The 25,099-nt window shown below is 41.7% G+C and overlaps 1 protein-coding gene across 3 annotated transcripts in view; it reads right to left on the reverse strand.

The window, feature by feature from the left end:
• Positions 1-25,099, reverse strand: part of LOC132384665 (keratin, type II cytoskeletal 8-like) — a 140,983-nt gene that overhangs the window by 643 nt on the left and 115,241 nt on the right. For all 3 annotated transcript variants that reach the window (XM_059955998.1, XM_059955997.1, XM_059955996.1), the window contains exons 2-9: positions 14,376-14,674; positions 13,407-13,615; positions 10,381-10,441; positions 10,203-10,298; positions 8,864-9,028; positions 8,014-8,139; positions 5,067-5,287; positions 1,618-1,673 (exon numbers count right to left, since the gene is read on the reverse strand). In XM_059955998.1, the coding sequence (XP_059811981.1) occupies positions 1,618-1,673; positions 5,067-5,287; positions 8,014-8,139; positions 8,864-9,028; positions 10,203-10,298; positions 10,381-10,441; positions 13,407-13,615; positions 14,376-14,633 (1,192 nt within the window). In that variant the 5' untranslated portion in view covers positions 14,634-14,674. The remainder of the gene's footprint in view (positions 1-1,617; positions 1,674-5,066; positions 5,288-8,013; positions 8,140-8,863; positions 9,029-10,202; positions 10,299-10,380; positions 10,442-13,406; positions 13,616-14,375; positions 14,675-25,099) is intronic.

The raw sequence follows: 25,099 nt of genomic DNA on the forward strand, positions 1-25,099 counted from the left end.
AAGTTAATTCATGCATGTTCATAGAGAAATCAAAAGCTATTAAAGCTTAATTTTTGTGTAATTTCTCTTCTGCCTTGTGTAACTGCATTCCCTTTTCACTTTCTTGGCCTGGTCTGACACTTATAAGTTAGCCTCCCAGACTCTCAGCCATGTCCCCGGTGGTTAGACACCAGGGGCTACTGAGGGTTCAGAGACACACAGCATAACCCAGGCCCTTTGGCCCAACCCATTCATGTTGACCAAGTTGTATACTTGAGCTGATCCCATTTCTCCACGTTTGGCCCATATCCCTCCAAAGTTTCCTGTCTGTTTTTTAAACATTGTAATTTTCTCCACTTCCTCTGGCAGTTCGTTCCATACACCCACCACCCATGTGGAAAAGGTCACCCATTGGATCCCCTTTAAATCATCACCCTCACCTTGAACCTCTGCCCTCGAATTTTAGACTCCCCTACCTTGGGTTAAAGGCTATGACCATTCACCTTATCTATGCCCTTCGTGATCTTATGAAACTCTAGAAGGTCACTCCTTGGTCTTCTATGCTACAGGGAATAAAGTTCCAACTTAGAAGAACATTAAGAACATAAGAAATAGGAGCAGGAGTAGGCCATCTGGCCCATTGAACCTGCTTCGCCTTCAATAAGATCATGGCTGATCTGGCCGTGGACTCATCTCCACCTACCTGACTTTTCCCCATAACCCTTAATTCCCTACAATGCAAGTATATATCCAACCTTGTCTTAAATATATTTACTGAGGTAGCCTCCACTGCTTCATTGGGCAGAGAATTCCACAGATTCATCACTCTCTAGGAAAAGCAGTTCCTCCTCATCTCTGTCCTAAATCTACTCCCCCAAAATCTTGAGGCCATGTCCCCTAGTTTTAGTCTCACCTACCAATGGAGACACCTTTCCTGCCCCTATCTTATCTATCCTTTTCATAATTTTATACGTTTCTATAAGATCTCCTCTCATTCTTCTGAATTCCAGCGAGTACAGTCCCAGGTGACTCAATCTCTCCTCATAGTCTAACCCCCTCATCTCTGGAATCAACCTGGTGAACCTCCTCTGCACCACCTCCAAAGCCAGTATATCCTTCCTCAAGTAAGGAGACCAGAACTGCACACAGCACTCCAGGAGTGGCCTCACCAGTACCCCGCACAGTTGTAGCATAATCTCCCTGCTCTTAAATTCAATCCCTCTGGCAATGAAGGCCTACATTCCATTTACCTTCTTGATTGCCTGCTGCACCTGCAAACCAACCTTTTGTGATTCGTGCACAAGTGCTCCCAAGTCCTGCTGCACAGCAGCGTGCTGCAATCTTTTACCATTTAAATAATTATCCAGTCTCACCTTATAAATCAAGCCCTCCAGTTCTGGTAACACCTTTATGAATGTTTTTTGCATCATATCCAGTTTAATTACATCCCAGGTAACCACCAAGCATGATGGAAAAGAGCTCAGGAGGGGGAAATGTGTGTTGTATCTTTACCTTGCCACCGTCATGCCTTGGGACAATGAGTTCATGACACTGAATGAGTTCTTCCTTATGGCTCAATCCTATGCTGGGGTTGGCTTGAGTATGAGCTGAATTCTACTACAAAGCAGAATAACTTACCGGATATCATTGGTGTGGTGTTAAGATGAAGAATTGCCTTTTGTTTCTGACCAATCCTGTAAACAAAAGTTTATGATGTCAGTAGAGCTTGAAAAACATTGTACTTAACCATGTTTAAGGAGCAACATTGTCTTAAAGAAGACCCACAACCAAAATGAATGTCCTAAACTTCAGCTCAACAAATAATCTGCTTTGCAAACTCCTTTTACATTTCTACTGTTATTCTCAATGTATCCTAGTTGTTGAAGTACATTAACTTATCACATTTAAATAACATGCTTGAAGTCTGTTTGGCAAGAAGAATCTTTGACAAGAAGTAATAATTTCTCTGAACTCCAGTCTACTGGTTCAAGAGAGTAGAATACAAAATCACAAGGAGCATAAAAAAGGAGTGGGCAACACAGTTCCTCCTGCCTGCTTGGCTATTCAAGAAGATCATCCTCTACTCAACTTGTCACCCTATGCCATCCCTGTATCCCTTAAGAATCCCAAAATCTGTCAATCACAACAAATGGACAACCATCATTTTCTGAAATAATTTACAAAATAACTCCATAAAGAATCAGAAGTTACATTATTAAAATGCATTGATTTTGCCATTTAAATGACAATGAAATTATCACATTCATTGTGTTACGCAAGAAAAATAACTACATTCATGCTAAAATGCAGAAATTTAGAAGTTAGAAACATAGAAAACCTACAGCACAATACGGGTCCTTTGGCCCAAAGGGTTACCCATAGCCCTCTATTTTTCTAAGCTCCATTTACCTGCCCAGGAGTCTCTTAAAAGACCCTATCGTATCCGCCTCCACCACCATCACCAGCAACCCATTCCACGCACTCACCACTCTCTGCATAAAAAACTTTCCCCTGACATCTCCTCTGTACCTATGTCCAAGCACCTTAAAACTGTGCCCTCTTGTGCTAGCCATTTCAGCCCTGGGAAAAAGCCTCTGACTATCCACATGATCAATACCTCTCATCATCTTATCTATCTCTATCAGATCACCTCTCATCCTCCGTCGCTCCAAGGAGAAAAGGCCGAGTTCATTCAACCTATTCTCATAAAGCATGCTCCCCAATCCAGGCAACATCCTTGTAAATCTCCTCTGCACCCTTTCTATGGTTTCCACATCCTTCCTGTAGTGAGGCGACCAGAACTGAGCACAGTACTCCAAGTGGAGTCTGACCAGCGTCCTATATAGCTGCAACATTACCTCTCGGCTCCTAAACTCAATCCCACGATTTATGAAGGCCAATGCACCGTACGCTTTCTTAACCACAGAGTCAACCTGCACAGCAGCTTTGAATATCCTATGGACTTGGACCCCAAGATCCCTCTGATCCTCCACACTGCCAAGAGTCTTACCATTAATACTATATTCTGTCATCATATTTGACCTACTAAAATGAACCACCTCACACTTATCTGGGTTGAACTCCACCTGCCACTTCTCAGCCCAGTTTTGCATCCTATCAATGTCCCGCTGTAACCTCTGACTGCCCTCCACACTATCCACAACACCCCCAACCTTCGTATCATCAGCAAACTTACTAACCCATCCCTCCACTTCCTCGTCCAGGTCATTTATAAAACTCATGAAGAGTAAGAACAGAACAGATCCTGGAGGCACAACACTGGTGACTGACTTCCATGCAGAATATGACCTGTCTACAACCACTCTTTGCCTTCTGTGGGCAAGCCAGTTCTGGATCCACAAAGCAATGTCCCCTTGGATCCCATGCCTCCTTACTTTCTCAATAAGCCTTGCATGGGGTACCTTATCAAATACCTTGCTGAAATCCATATACACTACGTCTACTACTCTACCTTCTGTTGCTGCCAGTGATTCCTGCTTTTTCACAGAGGTCACTATTTCCCAAATGTTATTTTCAGATTAAAATGATTAAAACAGTTGTAACAAATACATGAAAATCTAATAACTTGTTGAATGAAATACAAATGAGTTTCTGATGGCCCAGAAGTCCACAATTACTGTTTAATGACCTTTCTGGTAATTAAATTTAATTATAACTATTTGTGTGGATAGTCATTCCGTAAGACCAACTAACCCATCACACCTGCTCTGCCATTTGATCATGGCTGATTCATTTTCCCTCTCAACCTCATTCTCCTGCCATCTCCACATAACCTTTGGCACCCCTACTAAGAACCTATCACCCTCTGCTTTAAATATACCCAATGACATGCCTCCATAGCCATCTGTGGAAACGAATTCCACAAACTTACCACCATCTGACTGAAGCAATTCCTCCTTATCTCTGTTCTAAAGGGGCATTCTTACAATCCAAGGCTGTGCCCTCTGGTCATAGACTCTTCCACTATTGGAAACATCCTCTCCACGTCCACTCTGTCTAAGCCTTTTGATATTCAGATGATTTCAATGAGATCAGCCCTCATTCTTCTAAACTCCAGTGGCTGACAGCCATCAAATGCTTCTCATACATTAACCCTTTCATTCTCAGGATAATTTTCGTAAACTTCCCCTGGACCTTCTCCAATGCCAGCACATTCTTTCTTAGAAATGGCACCCAAAACAGTGCACGATCTTCCAAATGTGGTCTTCCCAATGCCTTATAAAGCATCAACATTACATCCTTCCCTTTATATTCTAGTCCTCTCAAAATGAATGCCAACATTGCATTTGCCTTCCTTACTATCAACTCAATCTGCAAGTTAACATTTAGGGAATTCCCCTTGCACCTCTGATTTATGAATTCACTCCCCATTTAGAAAATAGTCTATGCCTTTATTCCTTCTACCAAAGTGCATGACCATACACTTCTCTACATTATATTTCATCTGCCACTTCTTTGCCAATTTTACTAGTCTCTACAATCCTTCTGCAGACTCCTGCTTTCTCAACACTACCTGTTCCTCCACCTCTCTTATTCCTCAGTTATTTCAAAATTCTACTTTTTAAAAAGATAATTAAATACGATTTGTATTAAAACCAATAACAGCTTTTCTTTTCTTACATCTTATGTATCTGTTCAAACCTTTATTTTATGCATGTAAAACATTTACTATGCAAGATTAAGAATTGTTTCATTTTTACCCCCTGACTTGTTACCCACAAGAATTCTTAAATGATTTCAACTGTTCTCCAGCTTAACGACATTACTGCATCCAGACATTTCACCACTGTGATACTTCTTTGCATCTGTCAGTATGTCCTTGCCATAGTTATTGCTACTGTCAGTCTTTCTGGGCAACTTCCTTTGTGAGTCAGTTGTCTATGTATAAAGGCAAGGCATTTTGTCTTTGTACTGCATTAAACTAAATCATAAATATATTATTTATAAACACACTGTGTTGGTTATATAGTTTCTAACAAGGAAACAATTTCAACAAGCTTTCTTATTGTTAGTCAACAAGATTTTGCAGAACCACACCCCTCCCACTGAATCAAAATATCTTGTACCTGGTCTCCTCTCCCTCCAGCATTTTCCTGTAGGTTTGAATTTCAAAATCCAGAGCAATTTTGACGTTCATTAGTTCCTGGTATTCATGCACTTTCTTGGCTGCTTCCTGCTTGGCTTTGAATATTTCATTCTCTTTGTCAGCAATCTTAGCCTTGATGCTTCTCAAACTTAGCTCTCCTCGTTCTTCGGCTTCAGTGATTGCTGTTTCTAACGCAACCCGCTAAATAGATTGTTGTTTTAAAAGGCAAATGTTAGAAAAAATGTTCTTGATCATAAAATGTTAAGCTTGTTGACCAAAAAGGCAAAGTATATCATATTTTAATAAACCTTTTGACTTAAAATAAACCCCCCACACTTCCCCACTAGCTATTTGGTCCATTGACCCTTTGGGGTCAATGGACCAAATAGGATATTACTGCTCAAAACAGAATGTAAAGATTCAAATGTCTGATCCCCCGTTGTTATTGAAATGCTTCACATAAACTGTTAGTGGCGGAATCTGCAGAGTTATTCTCAAATTTCTTCACCAAGGACGGAATATAAGGTGTTGTTTCTCCAACCTGAGTGTGGCCTCATTGCAGCAGGCCATGGACTGACGTATTGGAATGGGAATGGGCAGTAGAATGGTTACCAGGAGATTCTGCTTTTTCTGCTGGACAGAGCATAGGTACAATTTTTGGCTTCTGGTAAGGGCAGAATGAGCCTGTTCTCTCCTGTGGTCCATGATTTGGCCCTTCAATAAATATGACATATGATCTTCTCTTTGAGCACAAAAGGCTGTAGATAGTTGGCCATCAGAGTTACCGTGGAAACTGTTGGACTGCTAGTCATTATCTCTGTTTAGTATTGCATTTGTCAGCTTCCGTGCTTAGACCAGTAAGGAATCAATGATAACACACACAAAATGCTGGTAGAACACAGCAGGCTAGGCAGCATCTATAGGGAGAAGCGCTATCGACGTTTCAGGCCGAGACCCTTCGTCTTTCTCAATTAAGGAATCAATGATGTTGAGTTGCACTGATGAGGAGAGAATGAGACAAACCTTTCTTGGGAAGGGATTCACTCTGTATCCAGCACATCATTCTCTATAGCCTCCACCATCTCCAGCAGAATCCTACCACTTAGGATCACTCTCTACATGACTCTCGTCCACTTGGCCCTCCCCACTGATCTCCCTTCTGTCACTTATCCCTGCAAGCATGACACATGCCATACCTGCCCCTACACCTCCCCCTTCACCACCATTCAGGGCCCCAAATGGTATTTGCAGGTGAGGCCACAATTCAACTGTGAGTCAGTTGCGGTCATCTTCTGCATCCGCTGCTCCTGGTGAGACCAATGCAGATTGGAGGACCGCTTTGTTGAGCACCTTCACTCCATCCGCCACAAAAGGCAGGATCTCCTGTTGGCTAACATTTCAATTTGACTTCCCATTCCCATTCTGATGTCTGCCCATGGTACCCTCTACCATCATGATGAGGTCAAACTCAAGTTGGAGGAGAAATATCTCATATTCCGTCTGGGTAGCTTCCAACCTGATAGCATGAACACCTTTTTCCCCAACTTCCAGTGATTTTGCTTCCCCTCCCTCCTTCTCTCTTTTTCCATTCCCCATTCTAGTTACCCTCTCACTACTTCTCTTCTCATCTGCCCATCACCTCCCTCTGGATCCCCTCCTCCTTCCCATTCTTCCATGGTCCACAGCCATCTCCTACCAGAATCCTTTTCTTCAGCCTTTCACCTTCTTTACCGATCACCTCCCAGTTTCTTACCCACCTTGTCCTATCTATCACTACACTCCCTCCCCTCACTTCCCTATTTTAGATTCTGCTCACTTCCTTTCCAGTCCTGATGAAGGGTCTTAGCCTGAAACATCGACTGTTTATTTCCCTCCATATCTGGAACCTAACTTGCTGATCTCCTCTAATACTTTGTTGGGTCAGGGTAGAATCTGGGATTATGTATAGGCATGCTCACAAGTAGCCCAGATAAGAGCAAGGTCTACACCAATCTCTCAAGAAATGCATACTGAAAATATAAACTTTCCAGTGAATCGAACCCAAAGACTCCCAGATCATAGAAATTCAATTAATTTACTAAATAGACAAATATTGGGCAGAATACTCAACTTTAAAATGAGGACTGAATTACTTCCCTGGCCAAGATTTTACCTGAAACTGATCTCAACATCCCACCATAAGTATAATCACAGAGATTCAAATTGTCCAAAATCATCCTCCAGAATTTATTTTGCCAGTTAAGTTGGAGGTTCTGGGAACAAACTTTTTCCAGTTCTTAAGAGAATGTTATTAATGTAGCACTATGGGACAGATTACCTTGCCTTGCTTTGCTTCTGGGGCTTCAGTAATTAAACTGGCCACAATGTCCTTTTAGGGAGAGGGGTTGACAAAACTGCTTTTGACACAATGTGCACCAATGGGCAGAGCTGGCCTCGAATGACTTGTGTTTGCTAAAGGCTGCACGTACTGCTTGATGCTATTCCCATCTGGAGTGGAAATGATTGGATAATTCCCTGTCAATCAACAATCAATCTGCTGGAGGAACAATGAATTGATCAGTGTCTATAGACAGAAAGAAATTGTCTATGTTTCGGGTTGGAACTCTGCATTTAGCCAGATGTCAGAAATGTTGATAATTCCTTTCTCTCCTGCTCAACCCAATGAGTTTTTCCAGCAGACTGATTGCTGCTTCAGATTCCGGCATCTGCAGTCTCTTGTATCTCTCTGTCGATCAAGCCTGTTGACTACACAGACATAGTGATTTGAGACTGATTTTATACAACTTCAGTACTATTGGTGAACAAGAAGAATGATAGACTGGTGGCAGTTCCAGAGGGTATTTACCCTGTCTGGCATTAAGAGGGAGGAAAATCAATTGGAAAAGGAGCAGAAAATGTTTTGTAGTGATCAGTGTTGACGTCATTACCTGGTTCTTAAGCGTTTCGATTTCAGTATTAACTTTCGTGATTCTCCTGACTGTGTCTGTAATGTCACTCTTGAGCACACGCAGTTCATCATCATATTTTCCAGCAGACTGGGAGAGTTGATTGTACTGAAATGGAAGCAATATCAGAGAAGGAAAAAATGTGAGACAAGAGGGAATCAGATGGTTGATTTGACCTGTCAGTCATGGAGTTGCAATCAACAGCAACTACCAAATTAATGAAGGAGTGGAGCAGGAGCATAGGAATGCCACCTCCACCATCGCCTGCCAATCACACACCATTCTTAACGAGGAAATTCATTACTGCTCCTTCATGATCCCTGCATCAAAATCCTAACACCCCTCATGCAAGTACCATCCTCACAAGGACTGCAGCAATGTATTCACCACCTTCTCAGGAGGCAATTAGAAATAAATACTATACAACAGCCTTATCAATAGTGTCCACATGTTTAGAATGAACCCACTGGAAAATAAAATAAGCACAATAATTGAGGAGATTAAAGCCAAACTCATGACAGGTAACATCACAAAGATCTTTGGATATCAGTCATCCAAAATTGGAGTTAGAAAAGGTTGGAGATTATGCTTAGGAAATCATCTCCACTAACCTCATACCAGATGTATTTAGCTATTTTTCTTTGCAAATTTTAAGCTAATTTTAATCCCAGTGCAGTGGAACAGGACATTTTCCAGCTAGGGGCCCGTAATACATCCCTTTCTTTCCTATCAGCTGCACTCATTTGTGAATGATGGGCTAATCTCTCCAGACTATATAAATTCACCTGGTTCCCAATTAACTTCTTAAATTACAAGAGGTATATTTCTTTACCTTGGATTTGTACACAGCCTGAACCTCATTACGACCCTTGGATGCCAGCAGTTCGTATTGCTCCTTCATGTTAGCAATAAGCTCCTGAAGGTCCAGCTCACGGTAGTTATTAAGTTCAACAGTGACAGCAACATCCTTGATTTGTGAATGCAGTTCGTGGAGTTCCTTAGGTATCATTGAAAGAAAAATAAATTCATTAGGAACTTGAAAATAAACAAAATAACTATAATGCCTGGTCGCTGTGGCCAACATGTATCTAAGCAGATGGGTCCTTACATTTAATTGGACTGATCTCATTATTTATTTATTTGGGTCAATGTTTCCTCACTAGGCCTATTCACTGACCCCCTCAGTGCAAGTGCTGACCTTTCAATATTAGATTAAGTCTGGAGAGGCGTTCTGTTCCAAAAAAAAGCTAGGTGACACTCATTCCCTAGGACACATGGGGGCTGACCTCTTACTTGAGCTAGTTGAAAATCCCCTCAGGAATGAAAGCAGAAAGAAGTGGAAAATTATGGGACATTATTCATTCCAGATCCATTTCATGAAAGGAAGCAATATGCAAGAGAAAAATAGACTGTGCTATGTAAAGAAGGCCTCAGTGAAAGTGTTTGGAAAATATTTGAAAACTGAAGCAAATGTTTTTGATTGGTTATTGAGAATTTCCATAAATCTTCATTTTCCATAACAGGTACAATTAAGTAAATAAACACAAACAAGTGCTGTTTTTAAATTACAGTTAAAAACCAACTTCAATCCTGTCTTGTTCAATCTGCATGCATGTAATGCACCAAATAGAGGCATCCTGTGTTAGAGTAGTCACATGGCAGCAGCCTTCCTGCGAATCTTCACATTAAAAAAGCTTCACAAACATTCCTGCCATCTTGTTTTCCACCCACTTGATAATGTCATAAATCCCTTGAAAGAAATATGGTTTCAGTTGTTGCGCTCTGCATTTTTCGTGTGGCAACTGCACAGACTGTTGCATTCTAGGAATTTCAAACATAGCTGTTATTGGCAATTCTGTACATTATCACAATGATTGATCTTAGGAGAAAATATCTCAGCCTGGGTTTATAAAAGAGGCATTGACAAAGATATTGAAAGTTACACCAGATAATTTTATATTAGATTTTCATCATTTTATGATGTTAGAAATCATATTTTTGAATGCCGTGTACTATAGTTGGTAAGAAAAGCTGGATGAAATGTCTTTGGAGAAACCATTATTAGTGATTTGACAAAGAAAGCCTATATATGTTTGAATAACTTTTATTATATAGTTATATTATCACTATTTTATTGTTAAATAATGCCAGTAAAAACTCTATAATGTTACCTCTTCATAGACCTGTTTCAGGAAGTCGAGCTCACTAATAAGTCCTTCGAGTGAATCCGCAAGCTGATGTTTTGTCAGATATGAATCATCGACCCTCTGAACAAGGACATATTCAATTTTAGCACAGGAGTGTAAAGATTATTTTTCATTGTATGAAAATAATCATTGAAGAACATACCTTCTTCAAAGTTACAAAATCATTCTCCATCCCTGCACGATTATTCATCTCATCTTCATACCTTTTAAAAAAGTGAAAGGAATTTTACTTCCAGGAAAATGTGCTAACATCAATCATACCATAACACTAATAATAATCATGTACTTGAGACACACTTCTTTACAAGTTTCTGCCTTGCTATGGGAACTGAAGCTACCACGATTCAGTAGTGTGAGATAGAAGAAAAGATAGCTTGGGATATACATGATTTCAATTTTTACAATTAGCAAAATGCGACATATCTTTAGAATATTTCAGTGAGAAAGTTGATAATATCCTGAAGCAGTATTAATCTATTGCCTGTTTCTTCATTACAGAAGAACTAACAGAGTTATGGGAATGCCAAAAGAAGCACAAGGTCTGTACAATAGATAACAAAATAAATCCAAACAATCAGATCACCCTCTGATTAACTAGGATATTAGTTTTGAAAGCAGTGGTTACTGTGCTTTACCCTTTGTGTATGTGGGAAGCAGGATAGCTGGGGCTGTTATTGTGCACGTGCTGAAGAATAGTTTGCAGGGGTGTAAATATGTGAATGGAAGTCGCAGGGACGCTCTGTGAGCCACACAGACTCAATGTGCTGAATTGTCTCCTATGTTATGAAGAAATACACTCATTAGCCACTTTATTTGTTATGTCCTGTATCTAATGAAGTGGCCACTGAGTGTACGAATGAGCATCTGTTGCTGTATCTCATCCACTTCCGCTCGTCATGTGCTCTTCTGCACACCACTGTTGTAATGGGTAGTTATTGAGTTACTGTCACCTTCCTGTCAGCTTGAACCAGTCTGGCCAACCTCCTCTGCCCTCTCTCATTAATAAAACATCTTCACCCACAGAACTGCTTCACACTGGATGATTTTTTGTTTTTTGCACCATTCCCTGTAAACCCTAGAGAGACTGCTCAATTTCAAAATCCCAAGAGATCAGCAGTGTCTGAGATATTCAAACCACCCCGTCCTGCACCAACAATCATTCCACGGCCAAAGCCACTTAGATCGCATTTCCTCCCCATTCTGATATTTGGCCTGAGCAACAACTGAACCTTTGCCCATGTCTACATGCTTTTATGCATTGAATTGCTGCCACACGATTGGCTGATTAGATGGTTGTATTAAAGAGCAGGTGTACAGGTGTACTTAACAAAATGGTCATCGAGTGTATGTAAATGTAAACCATAGATCTTAAAAATGTGCAATTATATGAGGAAAGCAAGACCTTTTTGGAGCCCTAGTCAAGAACGATTTAGAGTCAGAGATGACATAAGTGTTATTAAACTATCAAGCATTTGCAGAACGCTGATGTAGCATTAGCTGTTTGACTGGTTTCTCATTGCCAACTTATAAGAAATAATATCTATACAGAGAGAAGATGGAGTCTGGTTGCAGTAGTGTCTTGAGCTGTTGTGATACTAGCACTTGAGGCAGGATTTGGGACTGTCTCCTGCTATACTTGGGATTTCTGATGAAGGGTTTTGGCTCAAAACGTCCACTGTATTCTTTTCCACAGATGCTGCCTGACCTGTTGAGTTCCTCCAGCATTTTGAGTGTGTTGCTCGGGATTTTCAGCATCTGCAGAATTTCTTGTGCCTGAGGTTTCATATTCACTGGTGGGTATTATACTGTAACATTCCTTTAAACTAGTAAAAATTATTTTCATAAAAGCTTCTATACCATTTTACATACCTGCATGTGTGCTAACATGGAGGAGCTTTTAATATGCTTCTTTAACAGCTATTACCAATGCTCAGTCATCAGTTAAGGGGGCTCTGGTTGTGCAAGAACCCTGAGAACACAATATCTGTCATGTTTTCTCCAACTAGCCCATTGGACATTATGCAGCAGCTCTCTCAATATTGTCTGTCCCCTTATAAAGGGTCCTAGTTTAAATATAGAAACGTGTGAAAAAGAACATTGAATAAAACCCGGATGTACTTCGTCTGCCTGGTGCAGTCATAAGGGAGGTGGAAAATTCACAACAGATACTTTCTTTCAGAGAACAATGGGAGCAGGGAGTGTACATACTGAAAGCATTTGTGCGTTGTGCAACACCTTTTCTTGCTACACCTCACCTTCATATTCCTACTGTATATTATGTTATTGCTGAAGCAGGAAGGATATTCTCATATTTCCCTTTGAATGAAGTGTCCCTTTTCTTCCAGAAACTATTTCACAGCCGAAATCGTGTTATAAAGAAGTAGAATAAGCAATAATTTAAAATGATCTGATGCACTTTTGTGTCTGTCAGCACACTGCAGTTACCACTGCCAAATTTCTAACAGCAATTCTCTGGTTTCCACAACGCCTCCAACCTTGGTGTCATCAGCAAACTTACTAACTCACCCTTTCACTTCTTCATCCAGGTCATTTATAAAAATCACAAAGAGGAGGGGTCCTAGAACAGATCCCTGTCATTGGTCATCATCCACCATGCAGAATATGAACCATCTACAAGCACCCTTTGCCTTCTGTGGACAAGCCAGTTCTGGATCCACAAAGCAATGTCCCCTTGGATCCCATGTCTCCTTACTTTCTCAATAAGCCTTGTATGGGGTACCTTATCAAATGCCTTACTGAAATCCATATACACTACATCCACTGTTCTAGCGTCATCAATGTGTTTTGTTACATCCTCGAAATATTCAATCAGGCTCATAAAGCACAACCATGCTTGACAAAGCCATGCTGTCCATCCCTGATCATATTCTGCCTCTTAAGGAGATAAGACTGTAGCTAGAGACACCTTTCAGGGAGTTGGATGAATCAGTGGAAAACTTTAATAAGAGGCATTTCTCTCTGTTTAAGAAAAAGTGGGAAAACAGTGGTAGCGAAGAGAGAAATTGGGATTGCTTAATCAATGAGCAGATACAACTAACAACTGCTGGGTGACCTCTTTCAATGCTGCAAACTGTTTTGATTCCATGGTTTACATCTTTCATGTAGTGAGAGCAGACACTTAAAGATAATTTGGTATTTGATACTTACTGGATTTTGAGACTAGTCACCGTCTTGTGCATCTGTTCCAACTCACTGTCCAAGCGGAACTTGTCTTGGTTAAAGGTTTCCAGCTGTCGGGTCAGGGCATTGATGTATGCCCTGTACATATCCTCATGGTTGGAAGTGTAACCTCCCTGCTGCTGCAAGAGAGACCACTTGGTCTCCAAAACTTTGTTTTGCTGCTCAAGGTAACGAACCTGGAAGGAATCAAAGGACAGGTGGGGAGAGGTGGGGGGGGGGGGGGGTTGTTAGAAAATACCAAAACAATCAGAAAGCAAAGCTCTGATAATATTGGAAGAAAGAAACAATTGCACATTCCTAAAGGATTCAAAGCAGTAAAATCCTTTCACCCAAAAGTAGCCATTTCTCTAAAAGAAAGTTCAATGTCAGTTTTGGCATCATTACACCTAGCTGCCTGTGTCCTTTAGGATCAATTTTAAAATACTCTTAATTGTATATAAGGCTCTGACTAGATTCGCTCCTCTGTAAACTTTGGAGTGTCTATCCCCTTACATCCCCAATTGCAAGCTTAGATCCACAAATACTAGCTTGCTTAATGTTCCTAGGGCCAAGCATAAAGGCATATAAGAACAGATTATGCAGCCTTTTGCTATTATGCACCAAAAATCTCGAATACTCTACTGACTGAGATATGCCAGTTTAGTACTGTGGAGAGTTTCAAAACACTTCTAAAAGCCTACTTTTTAATTGGCCTATTATAGTATTACTTAATACCTGTTGATGTTGATTACATTTATATAATTTGGAATATTTGATTACATTTTATTCTACATAATGTTTGTTTTTTAATTTTGTCTCAGATTTTTATGACTATATTGATTTATTTTTACAATTTTTGAACCTGCATTTTAATGTATGAAAGATGCTACATAAATAAAGTTACTATTATTATTATTTTCAGCCATATCTCTGTAAAAGACTTTAAATATTTATTACCTTGCTAATGAAGCTAGCAAAACGGTTGTTGAGTGTCTTAATCTGTTCTTTTTCTTCTCGGCGAATCACTTGGATGAGAGGGTCAACATCCTGAGTCGAAGTAGTGGAAGTGCTGATGACAGTTTGGTAAGATGGGGAACTAACACGCTCCACGGTCTTTATACTTTGAGCTGTGGTCCTAGAAGACTCAGAGCTGGAAGAACGACTGTAGCTTGCTCGGCTGCTGGAGGAGTATTCGGTCTGCTTTGTGGACTGCATTTTGGCTTTCTCTGGAGGCACCTGTTCGAGTCAGCTCAAACCTGCAAAGTTAAGATTTACAAGTCTGCATGGTGTTCTTATAGACTGAAAACCTGCCTGGAGTTGCATGGCACGTTTGTCAGGAAGAGCCTTTCTTTTAGAAGTGTGGAATGTAGTTTTGCCACCAGCATATTGAACAAGGCCAAATTCTTAGTGGTCACATACCAAAGTTATAATTAAAATCAGTCACCATTCTTTGCTTATCAAGAAACTATTTTCCAATCATGATAACTCAACCGGTTTACTCTACCACCCACACCAAATATTTAATGCCTTCTATTCCAATAGTTCAGTGGGAAAAAGCATCATTCAAGTAGTACTTGTCATTGCAACTGTTAAAAGGAAGAAGATGGCCAAAAAGAAACAACTTTGCAGCACTAAAATGTTGGCAGCAAAAACTTGGAAGTCGAGATTTTCATGTATTCCAAGCAACTACCTAAATCAGACCAAACACGGCCACAAGGAAAATGGTAACAAACATTTAAAGTCGCAGTAAGAGAAGCAGCAGCAGTAGTATTCCTGCCAACTCCACGACACTAGACACGATCAACTCGACCTCCTTCTGGTTTCCCACTGCAAACCTGCCCTCATATACACTCACCATCAGCCACCTATTTACACTAACTCTACATTAACCCCACTCTCCCTCTGACCTAGCAACTGCCCAAATTCTACCATTCACCCACACCCAGTGGCCAATTAACCTATCAGCCTGGATGACATGTGAGGAAAGCAAAGCGCCCGGGTGAAACCCACATGGTGACAGGTAGAGCATGCACCAGTGCTACCACCTACCCCCTCCCCACAACTCCCAACCCACTGCCAGTGTTACACAGTGCCACTGTCAGTGAGATAAGCAGCTCAAAATTCAATTTTCTTAACGGGAAGGATGCTGGTTTAGATGAAGCCCAGATTTGGGCCCAGCCTCTCAACCCTAGTGTTCCACAAAAAGTGACAAACAGAGATAGACAAATTTCTACATAACTGATGCAAACATAGAGCAATGGCTTCAAATGCTTTCAAGATCAATGCTTCTTATAACATAGCTCTATTAGAAAATGGTGCCTGTGAGGAAAAGTCAAATAAAATTCTGAATTAATCGTTTACATCCATCTTTAAGGAAAAGATATGATACTGACATCAATGGAGTGGGGGGGGGGCAGAATCAAAAAGGGAATTCAGAAGAGAAAGGTTGCATGCAAAACTATTGGCAGGTAAAGTTGAGAGAATCCCTGAGGTGATTTGTAAATATATATAAGGAAAGAGTGGATCATACGGGTGAGCAAATGGTAGCCTGAATCAGAATCAGATTCAATATCACTGGCATTTGTTATGAAATTTGTTGTTTTGCGGCAGCAGTGCAGTGCAATACATATCTAGAAAAGAAAAAAATAATTTACAACAATATATTTTTAAAAATTAACTTAATTAAGGAGTGCAAAAGGAGAGCAAATAAAGTAAAATAGTGAGATAGTGTTCCTGGGTTCATTGTCCATTCAGAAATCTGATGACAGAAATGGTCCTGAAATGTTGAGTGTGTGCCTATAGGTGCCTGTTCCTCCTCCTTTGATGGTAACAATGAGAAGAGGGCATGTCCTGGATGATGGGGGTTCTTAATGACGGATGCTACCTTTTTGGAGGCGTTGCCTTCCGAAGATTCCTCAGTGTTGGGGAGGCCACTGAGCTTACCAACTTCCTGCAGCTTTTTCTGTTCCCATTCAGTGCCCCTCCCTCCCAGACGGTGATGAAACCAGTTAGAACGCTCTCCATGGTACATCTTTAGAAATTTGCTAAAGTCTTTGGTGACATACCAAGTCTCCTCAAATCCCTAATGAAAAATAGCTGCTGTTGTGCTTCCTTTGTAATTGCATCGATGTGTTGGGCCGAGGATAGATCTTCAGAGGTATTGACACCCAGGAACTTGAAACTGTTCACCTTTTCTAGTTCTGATCCCTCGATGAAGACTGGTGTGTGTTCCCTCAACTTCCCCTTCCTGAAGTCCACAATCAATTACTTGGTCTTTCCAACATTGAATGCAATGTTGCTATTGCGACATCACTCAACTAACTGATCCATCTTGCTCCCAAATGCTTCCTCATTGTTGTAGATTTAATATTTCAGTAATATTTGAGAAATATTGTAAATATATTGTTTGATTAAGCATTCATTCTTTGTTTAAATAATTCATTATGAATTATATATAAAAGTATGTGAATGGCAGACATCATTATGCCACCACATCATATGTACATGCATTGATAAAAGTAAAAGTAGGCGGTGCGGCACACAGCAGCAGTGGCCTTTCGGATCTGGTGCTACTTTAATTTAGTTTTTAAATTTAATTTTAAGGCACGATTAGGGTTCAGGGCAATGGATAACAGAGTGACTATCTACCACCGCCAGACACTGCTACAATACAGAGATCGCCCAAAACAAACCTTCGTGAGATTGTGCGACCTCGGCTTGCTGAGGGAATCGGGCCTGCAGTCCTCGGAGTCGCCTGATGCCGGTGACCGGAGTTGAGGACATCGTAAGCGGTTTGTGAGGAAGCGGAAGCGAGGCGAGTGGGCAGGAGTCCATGCCAGGAAAAAAAAGTAAGCCCTGGCCAGCTGGCCCTCCCGTCCATTCTGCTCTCCAGTGGACATTAAATTAGACTACATCTGTGGCAACGAAATACTTGGCGGGAGTATAGAAATGGACGGAAACCTGGATGCCGCCATTCAGCTGATTATTTATGTAACAGATTTTCCCCCAAGCCAACAGACAACCAACCTACTGACCTCTGCTGTGTCTATTGTCTTATTTGTTATTTATTGTAATGCCTGCACCGTTCTGTGTACTTTATGCAGTCCTGGGTAGGTCTGTAGTCTAGTGTAGTTTTTGTGTTGATTTTCATAGTCTAGTGTAGTTTTTGCATTGTTCATGTAGCACCATGGTCCTGAAAAACATTGTCTCATTTTCACTGTGTACTGTACCAGCAGTTATGGTCAAAATGACAATAAAAAGTGACTTGACTTGACTTAAAAACAAAGAGTACATGTTTGTCCCAGCATCCCTGTGTTTTCCTTGCAATTAGTTTTGGAGTTACAAAACATAACAATGGTGATGAGGAAGTTTTAAGTGAAGCTGAGACAACTACATGCTTGTTGAAGCGTAGCAAGACATTCAAGTTAAAAACAAGCACAGCACATTTGTTTCTTTGCGAGGGGAAGACAAAGACAGTCAAGTTAGAAAAAAGGCAGAAAATGCATGAAATTCATAGGTTCATAAGCAGTGAGTGCTATCATATCTAAAAAAGGAGCAGAATTGACTGGGTACATCAAGAGGCATTGATCGTGTGGATAGTCAGAGGCTTTTTCCCAGGGCTGAAATGGCTAGCACAAGAGGGCACAGGTTTAAGGTGCTTGGAAGTAGGTACAAAAGAGACATCAGGGGTAAGTTTTTTATGCAGAGAGTGGTGAGTGCGTGGAGTGGGCTGCTGGCAAATGTGGTGGAGGTGGATACGATAGGGTCTTTTAAGAAACTCCTGGATAGGTACATGGAGCTTAGAAAAATAGAGGGCGATGGGTAACCCTAGGTAATTTCTAAGGACATGTTCAGCACAGCATTGTGAGCCGAAGGGCCTGTATTATGCTGTAGGTTTTCTATGTTTATATGTTTCTACATTGAAAAGATAGGTGCATTTGATTACACAGTGGATAACTGGTTGATGTATACCGAACAAATAGAGCAGTGTATTGAAGCAAATGAAAAATGAGTGCCAGTTTTGCTGAGAGCATTAGGAGGAAAGGCATACAGTTTGTTTAGAAGTATGGCTGCTCCACCCAAACCAGCCAAAATTGCTGATATTGTGAAAATAATGCAGGAATATTTAGAACCAAAACCGTTGTTGATTGCAGAATACTTTAGGTGGGAAAATTATTGGAAGGTATTCTAAGGAAATGGATATATGAGCTTTTGAAAAGACATGGACTGATTAGGGATAGTCTGCATGGCTTTTTTGTGGTAGTTCATGCCTAACCAATCTCATAGACTCTTTTGAGGAAGTTACCAGGAAAACTGCTGAAGCCAAGGCAGTGCAAGTTTTCTACATGGACTTTAGTTTTCTACATGGACTTTTGTCTACATGTGACAAAATCCTGCATGGGATGTTGATCAAAAAAGTTCAATCGCATATCATTCAAGATGAGGTAATAAATTAGATTAGACAGTGGCTTTGTGAAAGAAGCCAAACACTGGTTGTCGATGGTTGCCTCTCTGATTGGAGACCTATGGCTAGTCGAGAGATGCAGAGTTCGGTGCTGGGTCCATTATTATTTGTCATCTATATCAATGACCAGGATGATAATGTGGTTAAATGGATCAGCAAATTTGCGATTGAATTTGCAGATGACATCAAGATTGGGGATGTAGTGGACAGTGAGGAAGACTCAAAGTTTGCAGTGGGATCAGGACAGCTGGAAAAATGAGCCTAAAAATGGCAAATGGAATTCAATGCAGCCAAGTGCAAGGCTTTGCACTTCAGTAGGACCAGCCAGGGAAGGTCTTACATGGTGAACGGTAGGGCACTGAAGAGTGTGGTAGGACAAAGTGATCTGGGAATATAGGTCCATAATTTGTTGAAACTGTTGGCACAGGTGATAGTTGTAAAGAAAGTTTTTGGCACATTGGCCTTCATAAATGAAAGTTTTGAGTACAGGAGATGGGATGTTATGTTGAAGTTGTATAAGACATTGCTGAGGCCTAATTTGGGGTATTGTGTGCAGTTTTGGTTACCTACCTACAGGAAAGATGTAAATAAGGTTGAAAGAGTGTAGAGAAAATTTACAAGGATATTATTAGGATATGGAAGATTGAATAGGTTAGGACTTTATTTCTTGGAACATATAAGATTGAGGGAAGATTTGATAGAAGAATACAAAATTATGAGGGGTATAGATAGGGTAAGTGCAAGCAGGTTTGTTCCACTGAGGTTCAGTGGGACAACAACTGGAGGTCATTGTTTAAAGGTGAAAGGAACATGAGGGGGATCTTCTTCACTCAGAGGGTCATGAGAGTGTTGAATGAGCTGCCAATGCAAGTGGCGCATGTGAGCTCAGTTTCAACGTTTAAGAGAAGTTTGCATAGGTACATGGATGATAGAGATATGGAGGGCTATGGTCCAGGTGCGGGGTCGATGGAAATAGGCAATTTAAATGGTTCAGTGTGGACTAAACTGTCAAAGGGCCTGTTTCTGTGCTGTACTTTTCTATGACTATGACTATGCAGATGGGCTATGGTCCAGGTGCGGGGTCGATGGAAATAGGCAATTTAAATGGTTCAGTGTGGACTAAACTGTCAAAGGGCCTGTTTCTGTGCTGTACTTTTCTATGACTCTATGACTCCGTTACTCTCCATGTTTTTCTTTCAATTAGTTTTATGTTTTTGAAGTTACACAGGAGTCACCATCTGAACTTCAACCAACAGTTGGGTCTATGGCAAGTTTATAGATGGCATTTGAGCTATGCCTAGCCACACAGTCATGGGTGTAGAGAGAGTAGAGCAGTGGGCTATACATGCATTCTTGAGGTGCCCCAGTGTTGATTGTCAGTGAGGAGGAGATGTTATTTCCAATCTGCACAGACTGTGGTCTCCCGGTGAGGAAGTTAAGGATCCAGTTGCAGAGGGAGGTATAGAGACCCAGGTTTTGGAGATTATTGATTAGCACTGAGGGTATGATGGTGCCTAGCACTGAGGGTATGATGGTGCCAAACACTGAGCTGTAATCAATAAGCAGCATGCTGGCACAAGTATTGCTATTGTCCAGGTGATCCAAGGCTGAGTGGAGAGCCAGTGAGATCGCATCTGAGTGTGATCGCAAGTGAGAGTGGCAATAGGTAAATTGCCATGGGCCCAGGTCCTTGCTTAGGCAGGAGTTGATTCCAGTCACGTTCAACCTCTCAAAGCACTTCATCACAGCAGACAGAGATGTGAGCGCAACTTGCCGATGGTCGTTGAGGCAGCTCACTCTGCTCTTCTTGGGCACTGGTATGATTGTCGCTCTTTTGGAGCAGGTGAGAATCTCCAGCTGCAGCAGTGAGAGATTGAAGATGCCCTCGAATGCCCCTGCAAGTTGGTTGGCACAGATGTTCGGTGCCCTCCCAGGTACACTACCAGAGCCTGGCGCCTTGCAAGGGTTCACCCTCATGAAAGATACTCTGATGTCAGCCTCTGAGACAGAAATTGCAGGGTCACCTGATGCTGCAGGGATTTACACAGGTGTAGTTTTATTCTCCCTTTCAAAGAATGCATAAAAGGTGTTTAACTCATCAAGGAGTGAAGCATCACAGCCACTAATGATGTTAGGATTTGCCTTGTAGGAAGTAATGGCCTGTAAATCTTGCCAGAGCCATTGTGCATCTGATTCCATCTCCAACTTCAATCAGAATTGTTTTCTCGCTCTTGAGCAAACCTTCCATAGGTTGTACCTGGATTTCTTGCTGAGGTCTTGATCACCAGCCTTGAATACCACAGATCTAGCCCTCAACAGATTATGAGTCTCCTGGTTCATCCACGACTTTTGGTTTAGGCATACCTGGTATGTTTTTGAAGGCACCCAGTTATTCACACAGGTGTCGATGTACACTGGATGTGTAGCTGGAAAATCTGCATAGTTTTGAATGTGTACTTTGTACCTGTGTTCATGGAAGTGAGGATGAGGCAATGTTGACATTGTGTAAAGGTTTGGAAATAATCAGCGTAGAGACAATACTGTACATTAAGGAGTTCACCATTTTTAAAGAGACTGGGGTACATTTTATTCGAGGCTGGTGATTAACAAACTTACAAAGAGGCAAGGGTGGAGATAGCACAGGCTCGACCTACCAGTTTCCAGTGCTCTTTGGTTGCAGATGTGGTGAGGGAGACTGATGTGGTACCCTAGCCTACAAAAGGAGAAAGGGAGCGAACAAGGAACCACTAGCTGGTCAAGTGGTGATGGGCAAGTTACTGGGATGAAAAGGAAGGTAATGAGTTGGATGAAGCACTGGTTGAACAGACAGGGACATTGTCGAGTGGAATGTTAGTGACTAGAGGACTGAATGTACTGGAGTTCTGCACTGCTCTGTACCGGGGCCCTTGTTTTGTTGTGGTTTAGATAAATACGTGGGTTTAAATATAGGGGAAAGGGTGAGCTGCTTCAAGTTCCTGGGTGTCAATATCTCTGAAGATATTCAAGGTGGCAAAGTGTAGAGTTATGTTAACACTGAGGGGCCCCGATGACAATCTGGTAAATCAAGCAGGAGTCACAACAAGATTGGGCCAAAAGTGGGCTGCCAACTTGGCCATAGACCAGGCAGTGAGCTCCCTGCTATTGACAGACATCATCGGCAAAATGGGATCTCCCCATTTTGAGAGCCTGGACGAAATGGGATCTCCCCAAGCTCAAGATCACTTGAGCAGAGCTTTGGAGACTGGAGCCCTTCCACATTTCTTTCCTCCTGCAGTCTGTTTATGACACTCTCCCTACAACATCACAGCCGCACATGTGGGGGCTGAGAGAGGGCCCTAACTGCAAGCTTTGTTGTCAGTAGGGTTCACTGGCACACATACTGTCAGGATGCAAAACAGCTTTAACACAAGGACGGTATAGGTGAAGCCACGACAAGGTCCTGCTGTCCCTTGCTGACACACTGAAGTGGGAGAGGTGTAAAAAGAGACCAGCTGGCGGAGAGACAAACAAGGCAGTCATTTTCATCAAGGAGGGGGCCACAACAGTCATACCAAAGAGGCCTAAATCCAATCTGCTGCAAACGTCCAAAATCATGGGAGATGAGGGTCGATGTGGGGAGGAAGCCGCAGTTCCCGGAGGTGGTGCAAACCACACTTGGACCAGACATCATACTGTCGTCCTCCAAAGACAAGAAAATCACCCTGGTGGAGCTCACGGTACCATGGGAGGAAGGATGTGAAGAGGCTCACGAGAAGAAGGCCCTGAGGTAACTGTCCTTAGTCCAGGAGTGCAGGGACAAAGGACGGCAGACGTGGCTATTCCCTGTGGAGATCAGCTGTAGAGGGTTCCCAGCAAGGTCAGCATGGAGGTTGCTGTCTGCGCTGGGCCTTGATGAAAAGGGCAAGAATCAAGCAGCTCGCAGGATGGGGGGTGAGGGAGGAGGAAGCAGAAAGAGCCTCTTGCTGGATATGGAGCAGGCGAGAGGAGTTGAGCTGGAAGTCAGGAGCAGATGGGCAGTGAATTGGCCACCACTGCTGACCCGCCAACCGGAGAGTGTAATGGTTGTGGGTTGTAACACTATGAAGGTTGGGCACCACCTGATGACATCTGCTCCTGGACAAAGGCTACAGTTACCTCATCAGGTAACTGAAGAAAGCGCCCCAGTGCATGATGCAAACTAGTGAAAAGGATGAGCTGCTTCAAGTTGCTGGGTGTCAACATCTCTGAAGATCTATTCTGGGCCCAATATACTTACGCAGTTACAAAGAAGGCACATCAGCAGCTATATTTCATTAGCACTACTTGTTTAATTTATTTTTAATATTTCCTGCAATTTATGTTTTTTTTATGTATTGCACTGTACTACTGCTGTAAAGTATCAAATTTCACAACATATGTTAGTGATATTCAACCTGATTCTGATTCTGAATAGTAATATATTTGCCAAAGTTGTAAGTGTTGATAACATGGAAGAAAGTTGGAGGTCACAAGAAGATGTGACTGGACAGGTCAGCTGGGTAAAAATGACAAATGGAATTCAGTCTAAAAAATGATAGGTAATGTTTCTGGGAATGATAAACAGGGAAAAGAAATGGTACGATATGAAGAAGTCACGTGAGGCATCTTGGAATCCATGTCCACAGATCCCTGATGAAGCAGGACTTCTAATCTCTCAGGTTACTCCAATAACATTTCCCAAGCTGATGACCTGTACCACCAATACAGCAGCAGGCACATAATGCCAACTCGGAAATATACAGTACAATTGCTTCCTCAATAATGTTGAGTCCAAATCCTGTAACTCCCTCCCAAGTATCACCATAGGAGCACCCTCACCAGCAGCTCACCTCCACCTTCCCAAAGGCAATTCAGAATGGACAATAAGTGATGCCCCAATCCTGAAAAATGAATAAATAAAAACTTCCTTATAAGCCTGTGACCTGTTTTGGGTTTCTTTACCAGATGATAATTTCATGGAAAAGCATACACTTCGAACAAGATCAAAATAGAAATCCATTTTGAACTTTAGCACAGCCATTCACCTTTGAACTTGTGCCCTGTGAACAGGTACAGAGGAAGGCTTCACAAATTTGGATACTTTAAAGGAGATTTATATTTTCATTCCAATAGCTTAACAGTCATTAAAAAGGCAAATTGTTTTCAAATGGTCCTATTGAGTGACCACTGACATTCACAAAGTAATTTGGTCAATGTGTACTTCAGCAAATGGGGCCGAATGTGTTAACTGCCAAGCCCTGATAATAGTGAGAATTCACTTCTGCGCAAACAGGCCAGATAAGATTGCTTTGCAATGCATAAAAGGCTGCAATGTATAAAACTGGTTGAATTGCATTTTTACTTCACAGAATAAAATTAAAATAACTTAATTGCATTTGATTGCACATTTCAGAAAACTTGAGCGTCCTGTTCTAAGGCAGAAAGAAGATCAGTTCTATAAGGGTTTAAGTTGTTTCATACGAATCACATGAAATCCACAGAATAAAATCAGGCCCAGGTCATCCTGAAACAAGAATTAATATTCCGCTGATGTAAGACTCACAGGTCTGTAACTAACTGGTATCCCTGCTGCCCTTTGTAAATAAAGCTACTACACTTGTAGCCCTTCAGTTATCTGGTGTCTCAGCTCTGGTCAATGAAGATTTATCTCCATTTGGTTAAATTTCCATTTGGGCCTCAGCAATATCCTCAATTACCTCTGATAGCAACCTGGAGTAAAGTCAACAGGCCTGGGGATTTATCCAACTCCCTAATTCCCCCATTTTAATGCTAACAATCTCCAGATCATCCCCACTCCCTCCCTGAGGTATGTAACTGAAATGCCTCTCTCCTTGCTCATTTAAGACCACATCCATATCCATTGGCTCCATGCACAGATTGTCCCATTGGTTCTGAGTGGGGGCCATACCCTAACACTGGTTACTCCTTAGTTCATAATTTACTGATAAAATGCCCTAGGACTGGTCAAAGAACACTGAAGCTGTCTACAAGAAGGGTCAGAGCTGTCTCTATTTCCTGAGGAGACTGAGGTCCTTTAATATCTGCCGGATGATGCTCAGGATGTTCTACGAGGCTGTGGTGGCCAGTGCTATCATGTTTGCTGTTGTGTGCTGGGGCAGCAGGCTGAGGGTAGCAGACACCAACAGAATCAACAAACTCATTTGTAAGTCCAGTGACGTTGTGGGGGTTGAACTGGACT

Source organism: Hypanus sabinus, chromosome X1 (genome assembly GCF_030144855.1).
Source record: "Hypanus sabinus isolate sHypSab1 chromosome X1, sHypSab1.hap1, whole genome shotgun sequence".
Lineage (NCBI taxonomy): Eukaryota > Metazoa > Chordata > Chondrichthyes > Myliobatiformes > Dasyatidae > Hypanus > Hypanus sabinus.